Source organism: Ctenocephalides felis, unplaced genomic scaffold, assembly GCF_003426905.1.
Source record: "Ctenocephalides felis isolate EL2017-DRISC unplaced genomic scaffold, ASM342690v1 CF-g0.4_SCAFFOLD_03573, whole genome shotgun sequence".
Taxonomy (NCBI): Eukaryota; Metazoa; Arthropoda; class Insecta; order Siphonaptera; family Pulicidae; genus Ctenocephalides; species Ctenocephalides felis.
Genome location: NW_020539727.1, coordinates 24,423,206 through 24,441,466, shown reverse-complemented (window position 1 = coordinate 24,441,466; position 18,261 = coordinate 24,423,206). Strand labels below are relative to the sequence as shown.

Genomic DNA, 18,261 nt, shown 5'->3' with positions numbered 1-18,261 from the left:
TTTGCTCCACTGTGGATGGAGAACAATTTTGCCTCTGGGAAAATTAATATAATAACGTATGAGTATGTGCACATTGATAAAATATATATTTTTTAACATCACAGATGATAAACCACACTAAAAACCATGATAACTTAACAAACTAGTCGAAACTATGTATTTACTGTTCGGAGTTTAAGATAGAAATGTCACATTTTTTCTTGAAGCAGTTTCTAGCATGTGTTCAAATTTTACGGGAAATTTAAAAAGCGATGGGATCCTGTAATTTTTTAAGAAATTTTGACACGCTATTTAGGAACCACTTGTTTGTTTCGTTCAGGGCCGTATTGTCGAATCGTTTGTTTATTACCCTGTCGTTATGCAATTGCACAAACAACCCCTCAGCGAATCTTCTCTTAATTACGTTCTCTTCAAAATGTAAAATTTTTGGCTTGAAAAAATCTATATTATGGTTCAAATTATTAATATGATCGGTTAGCATTGTCTTAAATTGTTTGGGATTTTTTGAGTTATTTTTATGTTGATGAAGACGTTTGCTCAGGTTTTGGCTAGTTTCTCCGATATAAAAAAGTTCGCAATTAGAGCAATTAATCTGATATACCAAGTTCCTGAGGCGGTCAGAATTAACTTAGATTTAATTTGTGTAAAAATGAAACTAAGGGTTGTATCGCAATTACATACCAACAAAATTCCACATTGATGAAATAGTTATTATCAAAAATATATTTATATATATATATATATATATATATATATATATATATATATATCAGTACTCGATAAAACATTTCATTAGTACGAAACAAACAGGAATTTCTGTACAAGCGAAATAATTAGAGTCGAATTAATTATGTATGTCGAATGGAAATGTCGAAACGTACCAACAACTCGTGTTGAGAATTCTCGAGTTAATCTATTTCTGTCGAACTCAATATCGATCTACTTGTAACAAATTAACATTTTCTATTAGGAAAAGTAAAAGACAAGACGAGGAGAATTAATTTGTGAATAAAACACATTCTTTGTGAGACTTTTACAACAATTACACATATCAATAAGTCAATAGTTATTTGTACAAATAAAATAAAATAAAAATGTAAATAATTTATATATATATATATATATATATATATATATATATATATATATTTGAATAGTCTTGAATTTGATGTTGATATATATCATTCAGTGGTAATCAAATTAAAATCAAATTGCTATATTAGGATACAAAATTTTAATTTGATTACCACTGAATTATGGCTAAGATGCTAGCCGAAACGTATGGATTTTAAATAAATAAACTTTTAAAAAAACTCTCATACTATTTTTATTGATGTTACGCCCGAATATTAAACTCAAATTAAACATATATATATATATATATATATATATATATATATATATATATATATCCTTATATAATAGAATAATCTCTCATACCATTTCCAGTTTAATTCCTCGAAAAATAAATATTTTCCACGACTGAAATTAAAATCATAATTCATTTTGCACAATGAGGACAAAAGTGCCATTAACACCAGAAAATTGCATTTTTTACATTTTTTGTTGGATTCTGCACAATTTCAACGAAAAATAAATGAAATAAATGAAAAGTTACTTATTTCCAAGTGGAAATTAAAGCTTTGCACTTTTCATTATAATGAAATTATGGAGAAAAATATTGAAGATCATATTTACTATGATGATCTTCCGTTTCAGTGAAAATAAAATTAATCTATATTGTTATAGGAACATTTTTATTTTTAAATAATATTTTATAATATTAATTTTAAAAACTTAGAAAATTAGATCTGTTTTTTTTTCATATCACATTTTCTACGACCTTAGTTTTCCTGGTATTTTTTGTTTATAAATTTGCTGATATAAAATCGTTGGAAATATAATATGTTGGGATATTTATTTTATCGCAAAAGTTCCAGAAACATTTTTATCACTGCGGTGTTATTAAGTTACAGAAAGTTATGAGTTTTTTTTTTCGTTTTACAACGTACGTGGAACTTGAGTAGGAAAAATGATCTCAATATAATATATATATATATATATATATATATATATATATATATATAAATTATTCTGGCACGAATTTCATATACAAGTATATGAAATTCGTGCTTTTTCAGAACAGACTTTAATATATGATGATGTTGACAGAAATTATTTTAGATTAGTTATTTTTAATTTTTTTTATTTAGAATTTAAAAAATCGAATAACATCAATACCACTATTGTTTTGTAATATAAATTAAATTTCTGTAATTGTTTGCAAATTGAACTGTATTAAATTGATATTTGATTCATATATTCATATTTTAATTAAACACATAAATGAATAAATTCCTAAAATGTGCATAAATTAATAAATAAATGCATAAGTTAATTAATAAATAATTTGATGAGTTAAATACCAAATAAATATATGTATAGATAAATAGAATTAATGGTTGATGAACATTGAATTGATATATAAACATATAAAAAAATGAATAAGTGTTAAAATTATTATATAAATAAAATGATGAAAAGCAAGCAAAAATATGTTAAATTAAATAAATGCCTTCTTTAAATAATTTAAATGAATAAAAAATTGGAATTTTAGTATTTATATTTATAGATTTCCGGTCGAAAAATGGTTACATAATTAAATTTATAAACAATACAAAGTAAATATGTAAAAATTATATAGTTTCATATCTATCATTCATATCTATAAAGTATATATAAACACACAAGAAAATTATTTCTTGATTTTTGCAGACGTTTTGGTAAACAATTCTGCGTCATCATCAGTGAATTTAGACAAATGAAATATTAGAAAATAAACTTATGGTAAAATCTACAAATAATTTATTAATTTCCATCGATCATGGAAAGAAAATTTATTCTAAGGATGTATATATATATACATATATACATATATATATATATATATATATTTATATATATATGTATGTATGTATAATACGAAAAGAATTTAATATCAAGAAGATTCCTAGAAAATATAAGGATGTTCGCATTTCATAAATGAGGATATGAAGATGTTATATTTTCATATATTTTTGCATATGCATATTTATGTGGGTACATATATATATATATATATATATATATATATATATATATATATATGCGTATATGTATTAAATACTTTATGTAAAATCTACTTAGTTCAATATGAAAATTTACAACAAAATCAGTAAATATCAACAGAATTAACTACAATTTTTATTACCATAATTTTTATAATCATATTAATTTTTTTTTGAAACTTTTTGCGTTTAAAAATGTATTATTTGATTAATATTTTGTTCAGCTAATAAAAAATTTATAAACGATCTACTAAAAGCAATTCAATAAAAGCTAATTTTGCAATAGATCTTGATCCGAATGTTCCTAAACTCATTCTAAAATTTCTGTAGTGTGCAATTTAATTTAATTTAATTTATTTATTATCATATTTATATCATGGTAAAAAAATTATCTAGTTGACTTTGACCAAAAATTCTTTGTTTGTCTCTCTTATTTTTCATTTTCTTTATATTTAATTTTTTACTTTATTAAAATTAGTATAAAAATTCTTACAATATTTTTCTAAATTTCTGTGCATTACCTATATAATATTTAATAAATATTATGTTCCTTGTCGGAATGAAAATTATAATAAAATCTAGAGGATTTAATTAAATGCCCTGAACATACGGGGCTCTCTCTAGAATTGAATATGTATGGGGCTCTCGTGCAAAACTACACATATATAAATATATATAAATAAATATATACATACATACATATATTTATATGTGCATACATACATAGATGTATTTATGTATTTGGCCTGGTGGTAGTTTGTCGGAAAATTGGCAAAGTTTTTGGCAGTCGAGTTTTTGCCGGATCACTATATACTGCACAACGGGTCGAGGACAATGCGGCTTTTATTATATAATACATATATATATATATATATATATATATATATATATTTACCAAAACATATATATATATATACACATGCATATATATATATATGTGTGTGTGTGTGTGTGTGTAACTCAAAAAATCCTAAGCAATTTAAGACGATGTTAACCGAGCATATTAAAAATTTAAACCATAATATAGATTTTTTCAACCCAAAAATTTTACATTTTGAAGAGAACGTAATTAAAAGAAGATTCGCTGAGGGGTTGTTTTTGCAATTGCATAACGACAGGGTCATAATCAAACGATTAGACAATACGGCCCTGAACGAAACAAACACGTGGTTCCTAAATAGCGTGTCAAATTTTTTTAAAAAATGACAAGATCCCATCGCTTTTTAAATTTCCCGTAAAATTTGAACACATGCTAACAACTGCTTCAAAAAAAAATGTGTCATTTCTATCTTAAACTCCGAACAGTAATTATATAGTTTCGACAACTTGTTATCATGTTTATTTGTGTGTTTTACCATCTGTTATGTTAAAAAATATATATTTTATCAATGTGCACAATATACTCATACCATGGATTAATAATGTTCTCATATTAGAATACAAAATTGTAAGTGTATTTTTCATTATTATTATTGTTTTTCTATGAAATTTCTTACATATTATTTATTTTGCAAAGCGTCTCTAAGACCATGATAAAATCTAAATTAAGGCTATGATTATTATTTTTTTTATAATAAGTGATCATAGGTTGATTTTGATTTTATTTTTGGAATTGTTGGATTGTTGTTCAAGACGTTTTATTAAATGCTGTCCTACATATATTGCATTCACATTTATAATCGATTCAATAAATAAATAGATCGAGAAATATATCAAGTATAAAAGAATGCGAATAAAAAAAAATTTAAAGAGGAGAGCTTTTATACATGACAAAATTGGAGGCAATTATTTTATTCTTGGTTCAGATAAGAGAGGAAATTTGTCTTTTATTATGCATTAAATAAATACATATATGTATATAGAGAGAAAGCAAAAGCATTCTAGTGTATGGAACATTTTCATTACATGTCGTGTAATAATGTGTCTGGCCTGGTCGTCTGCTAAAGTCGTTATCGAGCGAATGACGGTGGCGACGCCCCACGGAAAAGCACACATGTGCAAACACCCACACGAACACAAACATACACATACACAAACAACCACATGTACACACACATATTGTTGTGCACCACTGCTATAATTCAATAAATAATCTTATATATAAAAATGAATCGCAAAATGTGTTGGTAAGCGCATAACTCAACAACGCCTGCACCGATTTGGCCAATTCTTTTTTTTTAATGTTCGTTCAAGTCCAAGGATGGTTCTTACGGCGAGAAAAAATCGAATAATTGCCGGGAAAACCCTAAAAGCATCCCTTTTTTGCACATACAAACGTTTTTTAACTAAAACGTAGAATCAATTTGAGTTTATTGCTATTATATAAAGTTCATATTAAATTACAAGCACTCACTGTATACTCCTTCTAAACGATTATTCGGATTTTGATAAATATTTCTGAAGTTTGTTAAGGAAATTTTCTAGGATGTATGTGATTATAAAGTACTGGGATGTATGTGCAATATTGTAGAAATTAATGGAAAAAATTGCAAAAAACGACATGTCATTATACTTGTATTGACAAAATGAATAATTGATCAAATTTTCATGAAGGCAAGTCCAGCGGTTTCGGAGATCTAGTGAAAAAAGTAAAAAAATGCCTTTTGGTGGTCAAAAATGATCATTAGACATATGCACATCAAATTATCAGATATTCTATAGAGATTTTAACAAAAGTATAAATTTTGTTGACATTCCTATGGGTTCCGTACCAATGTTTATCCGTTAGACGGCGACGCGGCGCTTACGCGCTTCAATATTTCGTCTATGCATTTAAAACAATACGATTGCTTTGAAAAAAGTGCAGAACTTCCAAAATATTTCATCATTTTTGACCGCCAAATTGCTCATTTTCTTACTTTTTCCTCCATATCTCCAAAGTCGTTGGACTTTCCAAAAATTTGAACAGTTCTGCATTTAGTCAATACAAAGAAAATGTTACCGTTACCGTTTTCGGCACTTTTTGGCCCGTATCTTCGGAACGGCTAGACCTGCCTTCGCCAAAAACTAATCAGCATGTCTCCTTATCAATACGAATCGAATGTTTTTTGAATTTTTTGAAACACACACACACACACATACATGAATTTTTTCTAAGGTATGCCAAAATGTTCAAAAGGTTTTGAAACGTAAAGATATATACAAATTTTCATTTTCGATTTTTTTGCGATTACTATAACTTGCTCTACGGTAAGTTAAAAAGTTCAGAACTTCCAAAATATTTCAAAATGAAGAAAACATTTTTTTTCAAAAAGTCTTTTTTCCAAAAAAAAGTAAATTTTTGTCAAAAATTTATAGTTTCTCAAAAATTAATATTTTCACAGTAATTTTTTTCAAAAATGTTAATCGTTATAAAAAAAATAATTTTTGGTACGGGAAGTTCCAGCAATTTGCCTTAAGGCACGATGCCATGTTAGATTAAATTTGATTAAATTTGATTAAACATGATATCAGTCTTTTATATATAAAACTAGCAAACTCGACAAACACCGTTTCGCCACCAGATGGTTTCGTGAGAAAGATGAAGAAACTTTTTGTTTGTTTTATATTTGCAAAGGAAAAATTTGATTTTACTACACAACAATAATGAATTTATTTCGATTACAAAAATGAAGTGTTTTTTAGTTGAACTTTTCTAAGTAAATGAAAGTGAATCCGCAAATTATCCGTTTCATTGAAGTGCTCTTTGGTAAACCACATTTTTTGTTTTTTGGTCTGACGTTAACACAAACAAAGCGGATGGTTTTCCAACTCGTATAACTGCCCATGTGAAAAACAATGATTTTATAAATAATCTATTTGAAATTTATCCCGCAAACACTAAGCGATTGGCCTTGAGACTTGTTATTGCGAACTGGAAATTGCAATCGTTTGAAGTCAAACCGAAGACCAGTCGGAATCATCGGTATGTCACCAAATCGCCAGCAACTTTTAATTGAATGGTGAAATTCAGTGCGTGTACATCATTATTGTTTGCGGCAAGAATTGCTCGTTGACTTAACCAAGCATAATTCTGATAATTCTCACTAATGTCATTACTCGAATTTTTAATTACGGTGCGAAAAGTTCCAGCAATTTGCATTAGGGCATGATGCCATGCACCACTAATTTTCTTAGCTATAAACCTTGCGGGACCTTGCAAGGACTTCCCCGAGACCTTTCCAACGAATGCAAAATTATCAAAATCGGTTCGTTCGTTCTGGAGTTAAATCGTCAGGAAAGAGAATCCGACTTATTTTTATATATATAAATATATAAAATACACAAGTATCTTTTATCCCCTGACCTTTTTGCAGTGCTCCAGTATGTCCATCTTGTCCCGAAGGCAGGCCGATCCCCTCGGCGGCTTCGCCGTCAGATCGGCCGTCCATCGGCCGTCGTCGGCCAGGTGCTGCGGGTGGTAGCCCTGGCCAGGGTCGCAAAGGACGGCGACCTGGGGCTCCCAGCGGGAGGAGCCGCTCGTCGCCAGGGCGGAGGCAGAGGACGAGGCGCCGTTGCTGGCGGCCTGGAAAGGTAAAAGATTTATGTTAGTAAATAATAAGAATAAATATATATGGTACGTATTAACATTTTTGAAGTAGAACTTCCTTAGATAACTATCTCAATATTATAACATTTTTTCTTCAAGTTATTACATTACATAATACTAATGTTAGGCTTAATATTGTTTTAGAGTTGTATTTTACTGTAATTAATTCAATTAAAAAAATTTATTTTCTGTAATTACTAAATATTACGTAAATTGAATTAAATTGAAACAAACATAAACTTAAGCCTGTAAGATTTATAACATTTAATATTATAATTATTAACATTTTTACTCCTAAACGTTAATCATAATATTAATTAAATTAACTAGTATTTTAAAATTAAGTTTTTTAACTGCAATTTATTAATAGTTGTACTTTTGTTACGTAGTTACAGAATTTATTAAAACTCTTCTTCGATCACTCAGGTTGTTAGGTTAAAATTTAACCTTTGTCGCTGTGGACTGTATTAAACACTGATTTATTTTTATATTCTGTATTTGTTGCAGTTCTAATTACAATCACTGATTTGTTACTAAGTTATAATGAAAGAAGATATATTTATTTTTATTAAGCAGACTTTTCTTTTTGAAGTGAACCGCTGGTTCAATTAAAACACTCCGCTACCCCCTCTACCAGGGGTAGCAACCATTCCGTGTAAAGCTTAATGCCCTGAAGTTTTGTCACTTTCATGGCCAATATAATAAAACGAAAAGACGTCCGAACAATAGTTTTAAGATATTATTATTGCACCCTTCATTTTATTACATATGATATAGAAATATAAAAATAGACCCTGTAATGCAATTAATAAATGAATGAGATGCAAAAAGAGCATTTAGAAATTAAATGTTGTTAATTTATTATTTATTATTAAAAACAATGTAAAGAAATCTTGAGGTTCTTGAGGTAGATATTATAAATTGTTCATTCGACTACAAGTAATAATAAATTTCTAAAAAAAGAGTGCCTGTAAGGTTCACACGCGATTGAAGTAAAACTTATTTGCTACTATGCAAAATGGCATTTAAGTAAAAATAAATACATCATATAACAATTTTGAATAATATTCATTAGTGTCAACCATTATACACATTTATATAATGTGTATAAGTATGGATTTATACTTCAAATATGATGTGATCGGTTTGTCATTGTAATTAGCATTTAAAAACAAACCTTTATTAGAGAAATGGAGTGATTGCTGATGAATAAATTCTATAATATTCGTTTACACTGTGGATTATGTTAAACAACGCCTAAACAAATATTTTTTTCGAAACTACACTCATCATGTAATAATTTTGTTTGAAGAACTTCATGTAATTAAAATTAACATACATTCATTTACTTCTTGTATTTTTTTTACTTTTTAGCTGGCTATATAATCTCATTCTTTGAACAGCTGTAATATCTGTCTTGCCTAAAAAAATCCATTTTAATAACTTCAAAGATTTATAGAAACTACGAATAATATAGAAATTATTTCTAATCAATAAACTTACGTTTAGTACACGGCACAAATGTTTAATTTGTTTCATTATTTTCAAGAAACAGGATGAAATATTCCTCTGATTCAGGCATTTTTCATTAAATCAAGATTTGTACTACGATGTAATTTTAAAATGTTTATTTATCTATCTATGTCGATTTCCTTGTTGATGCCGGTACGCATACAACGACAGATCTCTATTCACATATACGACGACTAATCACAATCGACCCATATAGAAATGATATCATCGAGAGCGAATGACGAATCATTGGCACTCGACTCTTATCTTATCTGCCATAACGCACTTCCGTTGCATTTGTACGGATATACACTCAAGTCGCGCCTAAAGAAGTTTTACTTGAATAAATATTTGTAAAATGCTTTAATATTTTAACCTTACTGATTCACTTATTTAACAAAAAACGTTCTTTCCATTCATCACACTATTGATCCATCCATCTACATATCCATTATCAATTCCGATCGCATATTCAGGTCAAGAGAGCCTGACTCGCTTTTCCGGGGGATCCGGACTTTTTTCCGGAGCTGTTATGCAAAAAACGGCTTGATAAAAAAATTTAACCTACATCTCTTTTTGCTGCGATGCAAAAACATTACACAACGGAAAATAAATAAAAATATTTAAAAATAAAATCAAAGGGATGGAAATTGTGAAAATTAACAAAAAATTATTTGTGAAGGTTTTGGTTGAATTTGAGAAATTGCTGCAGATATATATATATATATATATATATATATATATATATATATAAACAAAATGATAAATCTGAGGTCTATAGAACCATAAACGTTTACCTTTATTGTTTTCTTTGTATAAATAATGATTTCATATATCAAAGGTGTGGTCATACAAATATAAACGAAGAGCTAGAACCCACATGCTAAATTTTATTTAAAACTAGTGGTGTATGGCATCGTGCCTTAAAGCAAATTGCTAGAACTTCCCGTACCGTAATGAAATATTCGAGAAATTTTAAACGTTAATAACAAATACTGTAAGGTTAATTATTTTTGCTATCTTGTTTTTGTTTTGAGCAAATCAAACGTAAATCATAAGTAAATCAATTTATCTCCAGAACATTAACAATCGTCATTTCATTTCGAATTCAATTTCAAAAAAAAAAGTTACCTAATTTACACAAAATAGAAAAAGTGCTCCCGCATAGTCACAGTCTAAACGCATTTGCAAATAATTCTGTGCGACATTTTCACTTATACTGTACTTAGCTTGGCGGCATTTCCACATTTTTCAATATGTTTTCACAAAATTGGAAAAGTAATTATACTAATTGTATGTATAAATTTTATAAAACAACAAAAATAGTTAGTGTCTTTTTATTTTTTTGAGTGAGACAGTTTTAATTTCTTTTGAAGTCAAACTTCTTTCGGCGCGACTAGAGTGTGAATCCGTACAAATGCAACGGAAGTGCGTTACGGCAGATAAGATAAGAGTCGAGTGCCAATGATTTGTCATTCGCTCTCGATGATATCATTTCTATGCGGGTCGATTGTGATTAGTCGTCGTGTATGTGAATAGAGATCTGTCGTTGTATGCGTAGCGAAATCAACAAGGAAATCGACATAGATAAATAAATAAACATTTTAAAGTTACATCGTAGTACAAATCTTAATTCAATGAAAAATGCCTGAATCAAAAGAATATTTTACCCTGTTTCTTGAAAATAATAAAACAAATTAAACATTTGTGCCGTGAATTAAACGTAAGTTTATTGATTCAAAATTATTTGTATATTATTCGTAAATTCTATAAATCTTTGAAGTTATTAAAATGGAAAATATTTTTTAGGCAAGACAGATATTACAGCTGTTCAAAGATTGAGATTATATCGCCAGCAAAAATAAAAAAAAAATACAGTCAGTCAATGAATGTATGTCAATTTTAATTACATGAAGTTCTAAAGCTATAAAATTGTCAAAGACAAGATATAAATGCGACTTCTGGTTTAGAAGTTAGCAACAATTTTGTAACAAAAAACACATTATTTAAATTTTTGCAACATATTTTTGTATATGCTAAATCTAATGCAATTTTTCTATAATGTTCAAGCAATAATCCACTGTGTGAACGCATATTATAGAAGTTATAATACAGCAATTACTTCATTTCTCTAATGAAGGTTCACTTCTAAATGCTAATTACAATGACAAACCGATCATGTCATATTTGAAGCATGAATTTAATTACATTATTGTTTTTAAATATTATACATATTTTTAATGCCATCATAAATATATAATTTATCATTATATTAATGTGTATAATGGTCGACACTAATAAATGTGTGCATCACGAGTGTTACCATATTACTAATAAACATTAATCAAAATTTTTATATGATGTATTTATTTTTACTTAAATGCCATCTTGTACAGTAGAAAATAAGTTTTACTTCAATCGCGTGTGAACCTTACGCGCGTTCTTTTATTTATAAGAATAAAAATACATCAATTAGCCATGTCAACTAAAAATTTCTATCAGCCCTCCCATTAATCTCACATCATGACCACAACAGTTTATTATATGCAGTTGAGTTTGTATTTTTATAGGCATATATATATATATATATATATATATATATATATACACATTTGTATATTTGAATATAAATTCAAAACTCTCTCTCGAAAGCAGCAATTTTATGAAATTGCGTCCCTGAAGTGCGTCAAATGCAGCTGACACTTGACTTGTAATTATGAACTGTTTTGGGAACTCGAAATTAACGATTTCTGGTTTAATAAACACCAAACATGTATACATTTAATTTTATAATATACACATATATATATATATATATATATATATATATATATATTCAATATATATTTTACGACTATTGGGAATTGGCTAAGTACAGAAAATCCATTTGACATCTGCGTGGATTCTGTTTGCTCAATAAGAGTAAATTCTTTCTTTTTCTCTATTATATATATATATATATATATATATATATATATATCGAGTGCTATTTGCAATGAGAAACTGCAATTACTCTAATAAGATTCCAACGAGGACGAAATAAAATCAAATAGGAATCAAATAAATGAATTGCTGCGTTCGGATTAAACAGATAAATAGAGATACACAGTTCGGATAAACGAAACTAATTTAATTTAATTTAATTTATTTATATATATATATATATATATATATATTTAATTTGAGTTTTTAGAAATTTATTTAAAATCCATACGTTTCGGCTAGCATCTTAGCCTTCATTCAGTGGCAATCAATTTAACTATCAAAATTAAAACTAGATAAATGATGTAAGAAATTTCATAGAAGAACAATAATAATGATAATAATAATAAAAAAACACAATTTTGTATCCTAATATTACATATGAAAACATTATTAATCCATGGTATGAGTATGTGCACATTGATAAAATATATATCTTTTAACAAGTTGTCGAAACTATGTATTTACTGTTCGGAGTTTAAGATAAAAATGTCTCATTTTTTCTTGAAGCACTTTTTAGCATGTGTTCCAATTTTCTGCGAAATTTAAAAAACAATGGGATCTTGTCATTTTTTAAGAAATTTTGACACGCTATTTAGGAACCACGTGTTTGTTTCGTTCAGGGACGTATTTTCAAAACGTTTATGACCCTGTCGTTATGCAATTGCAAAAACAACCCTTCAGCGAATCTTTTTTTAATTACGTTCTCTTCAAAATGTAAAATTTTTGGGTTAAAAAAATCTATATTATGGTTTAAATTAATAATTTGATCGGTTAGCATCGTCTTAAATTGTTTGGGATTTTTTGAGTTATTTTTATATTGATGAAGGCGTTTACTCCGGTTTTGGCTAGTTTCTCCGATATAAAAAAGTTTGCAATTAGAGCAATTAATCTGATATACCAAGTTCCTGAGGCGGTCAGAATTAAACTTAGATTTAATTTGTGTAAAAATTGAACTAAGAAAAATATACATTTTATCAATGTGCACGTACTCATACCATGGATTAATAATGTTTTCATATGTTATATTAGGATACAAAATTGTAAGCGTTTTTATTATTATTGTTGCTGTTTTTCTATGAAATTTCTTACATATTATTTATCTAGTTTTAATTTTCATAGTAAAATTGATTGCTACTGAATGAAAGCTAAGATGCTAGTCGAAACGTATGGATTTTAAAAAAATTCCTAAAAACTCTCATACTATTTTTATTGATGTAACGCCCGACTTTTTAACTCAAATTAATAAATATATATATATATATATATATATATATCTCAATCTATTGATATTGGTATAAACTAAGCCCTAGTTTATTTAAAATCAATTGTTTTATAAAATAATTGTAATATTTCTAAAAAACAAAATATATTTTTGTATATATTTCTTGTTGTGAAAAATGCACAAAAGAAATCGAATCGAATTTTCTGTAGGCGTATACTCTGAATAATATATATAAATATTTATATATTTATATATAACAATAATTTTACTCAAGAATGTTACAATAAATATAAATAAATGATGTCAGACTAAAGTGTAGGCTGAAAGTCAAGGAAATAAATCAGATGACAACACCATATTCTAGTTCTTACAAAAAAATACAAAATTTGTTAGATTGTATTTTTTTAAGAATTATTATTAAGAAACAATAATTCGTATATTTTTATAATAATTAAATTAACAAAAATGTCAAAAAATAGGAAAAAATATTCGTATACAGTTATAATTTTCGAAATACATAGTTGAATGAAACAACCTTCGGCAAAACGTCTTATGGAAAAAATACCAGAATTTTCTTATATACGTGAAGAAAACAACCTTCGGTAAAACTTCGGTCAAAATTATTCGGAAAATAAAATTTAAAAGAAACAAAATCATAAAAAAACACTTGTAATTTCAAATTATATTATAAACGAATGTCAATTTTTTTGTAAAGCCATAAGTTTATATATGCTTGGCAAATTTTTATTCAAATGGATGAATTTGAATTTATATATATATATATATATATATATATACATATATATATACCTATATAAATTCAAATTCATCCATTTGAATAAAAATTTTCCAAGCATGAAATTGCTTTTCCTTCACATGTCTATCTTTCTATCTATAAATATAAATCATTCTAAAAAAAGCTCTTTTCACCATATGAATAATAATAAAAATTTAAATAATAATAATAAAAATAATAAGAAAACCAAAATCGTAATAACATAATATAAAAAAATTAAAACCATATAAATATAAATATATAAATATACAAATATAAATAAATAGATATATAAATATATGAATATAAATATAAATATAAATATAAATTGTAGAAAGTAAAAATAATAGTATGAATAAAAAAAAAATTACGGTTATACTAAATATAAAAGTGAGATATGTGTTTTTGAAGTAAAACTTCTTAGACGACGATTTTATTGGTTATTAATTTATTGAGAGTACACTTTCCTACTATAAAATTCATAACTTTTAAACTAATTGTGGAAACTAAACAGTGTCTTCGACAAATTTGTTTAAAATTAAATAATCTACAACTTTGTCTAACAACAAAAAATCCTAAAACAACTCGGTATACTCACAAATAGCAATAGAAAATAAAAAATATTCTCTATCAACTATAAACCACATAAAGCTCATGTAACAAAGGTACATTTGTTTAAAAAATTACTTATATCATCTAAACTATTTGTTTAAAGTAACTTATATATTTGGCAAATTTGTTCAAAATTTAACAATCTTTAAGTTTGTCTAACAACAAAAAATTCTAGAACAACTCGGTATACTCAAATAGAAATTAAAAATGAAAGCCAAATATATATTTGGCTTTATTTAAGTATGATCTTTTACTTTGTTCTTGAAGATTTTTTGCAACGTACATCTTTTATATTTTTACATAACATTTATAAACAAACAATAGACCAATTTGTTGTAATTTTGTACGGTTTATTATTTAAACAAAATAATTTATTACATAATTTTTTTACGATGAAGAAGATCTTTGAACAACATGAATAACACATCAAGGTCTTTTGTTCCATTATAATTCAAGTAATGTATGAAACGCCTTTAGAATTGTTAATAACAATTATTATAATAACAATTGCTACTTAAATATATCAGATTAATTATTTATAATGATTTTAAAGGTCAGATTGATTAAATTCGAAAAAATGTATGGTTTACTCTTACCAATGGGTTAAGAATATGTATTATCTTCTGCATTTTCGTAAGAAAATGATAATCGATTTCCAAAGTGATTTATAAGTACACCGACTCGCTGTAGGGCATTATAATATTAGACAATATTGTAGACAATTAAATTTTATAAAAATTTGCTAAATATTTCATCCAAATTAGACAAACCGTTTAAAAGTTACAACAGATAGAGTAAGCAAAGGCATAAACGAATCTAAAATTAACTTTAACTCCTATATTAAAAAAAAAAAAAAAATGTTCTCCAAGAGGATTTTTAAGTACACCGAGTTGTTGTAGAGCTTTATAATATTAGACAATATTATAGATTAATTAATTTTGCATAAATTTCCCATACATTTCATTTAAATTAAACAAATCGTTTATAAGTTATGAGTAATATTAAATAAGCCATACATATATCTGCGGCTCTCCCAATTAGATATGCTACAAGTGTCATTCCGACGTGTGACACGTGTCATTTTGACACATGACACGTGCTATAATATTATAACACGTCCTATGCACATTGCACTTTGGATAAATCAATAATTAACCCACAGTACTATTTATAGTACAACGGGGAATAATTTGAAACTCGTTTGGGCATTTATTATATCTCTTGTAACTTTTAAACTATTCGTCTGATATAATTGAAATATTTAGCAAATTTGTTCAAAATCAAATTATCTATATTAGTTGCTAATAACAAAATGTCCTACAGCAACTCGGTATACTCATAAATCGCTAAAGAAAACAAAAACACAAATAGTGCAATTATTATTTATATGACTTATAACTTCTAAACTATTTATGCTAACTAATTGGTTTATATGGCAAATTTGTTGTAAATTCAATAATCTACAACATTGTCTCATATCAAAAAGCTCTACGACAACTCGGTATACTCAAAATTGCTGTACTAAATTTAGTATTCAAGACAAAGCCCGAAATGCAACGAATCTAGAACAAATGAATTAGCTAAATCGGCTCCGTCAGAGATTACACGAAAAAGATAGGGCCGAAATTTTTAAGAACGATTTTAAAGTATACCGAGTTGTCCAAGAACATTATAATGTTAGACAATATTATTTATTATTTAATTTTGAATAAATTTGCCAAATATACTAATTAGTTTCCATTCATAGTTTACAAGTTATTGATGAAATATTATATAAATATCTGAAACCTCAAAAATAAGAAATACAGAAATGTAGAAAGAATTTCTTTTTAGTAGAAGAAATAATTTTTTATTTAGTTTATACAAATTATCTCTTAACACTTTTTTCCTTTTGATAAGAAAGAAAACAGATTAAATTTCGTGTTTTATTTACACAAGTCGACCACGTGTTCCCAAAATAAACATTTGTGATTAAAATTAGGTGAATGCCCGGGAAAAGGGACACAGGTATATATATATATATATATATATATATATATATATAATTTTTATTTTTGCCAAAATCGATACTAATAGTAAGTCACCACTCACCAATTAGCATTTATATACTCCATATATAATATAACTTTTGAAATACTCGAATAAAATATATAAGATATTTGGCAAATTTGTTCAAAATTCAATAATCTATAATATATTCTAACACCATAACACTCTACGGCAACTCGGTATACTTAAAAATCGCTTTGAAAAACAAAAAATGAATTCAAGACGTTTATAACAATGTAGCTCGTATGAGTAATATTTTTGCATGCAATTATTATAACTCTTGTAACTTTTAAACCGTTTGTTTAATTTAAATGATGTATATGGCAAATTTGTTTAAAATTCAATAATGTATAATATTTTCTAACACCATAACACTCTACAGCAACTCGGTATACTTTAAAATCGCATTCAAAAACAGAAAATGAATTTAAGACGTTTACAACAATGTAGCTCCTATGAGTCATTATTGCATGCAATTATTATAACTCTTGTAACTTTTAAACCGTTTGTTTAACATAAATGAAATATTTGGCAAATTTGTTTAAAATTTAATAATCTATAATATTGTCTAACATAAAAATGCTGTACAACAACTTGGTATACTCAAATTTTAACATTTGGATAGCAAAATATAAAAAATTAGGCCACTGTTAATAATTCAATTGAACTATTTGGATGTTATCCAATTTTATCATGACATATAAATTTATATATATCTTATATATAAAATTCTTCTGTAACAATGTAAGTTTCATATTTCCTCCTAAACTATAATTCGGATTTTCATGAATCTTCCTGAAGTTTGTTCGGGAAATTTTTTAGAATGTTTTGATTCATAGAAATATAGTTAAATTGTAGAAATAAATAGAAAAAATTACAAAAAACCGCTTATCATTGTTTGCCCTTGAAAATATTTGAAGCTTAGTTTGACATTAAAAACAATTGAGGACTGTCATTTGCCAAACATTTCTATTCACTTATAGGCTAAGGCAATATTAGAATATAATAAATTCATAATTATGAATAAGAAAAATGTAATGTCTACATTATTAATGCCGAAAAGCAGCTGAGATGTGCCAAAAATTAAATTAATATAAGATGCAAATAATATAACATGCATTTGACAAGTGATGCAGTCTGCGCATGCGTCTGACGTGCGCGTGGTTTGCTTTTGCTTGCAATAATTTTGTTTGCGCACTTTGCGAACAGATTCGCCGTACGAATTCGCGCAAAGGAGCGAGCCATAAGTGATTGCGCTCAAACATATTCAATTTGCAGTCGTTTTGCCTTACTATACTAAGTCACAATACAAAAAAAATTATTTAGAAGTTTCATTGTGTCAAAAATTCATATGTTTGTCATTGGGTACGGAATATTTACTCAATGGAGCGCTTTGGGTCTGAAGTTTTTACTATTTTCCAATTCGTTTGGAATTTTGGAACTAGGTTCATCTTACTCTTCAGAAGTGAAA

General features: G+C 26.9%; 1 protein-coding gene across 1 annotated transcript in view; it reads right to left on the bottom strand.

Annotated features, from left to right (window-relative positions):
• LOC113389812 (amyloid-beta-like protein) overlaps positions 1–18,261 on the bottom strand; it is an 86,153-nt gene that overhangs the window by 54,535 nt on the left and 13,357 nt on the right. The window contains exon 2 of the mRNA XM_026626819.1: positions 7,393–7,611. Coding sequence (XP_026482604.1) covers positions 7,393–7,611 — 219 coding nt within the window. The remainder of the gene's footprint in view (positions 1–7,392; positions 7,612–18,261) is intronic.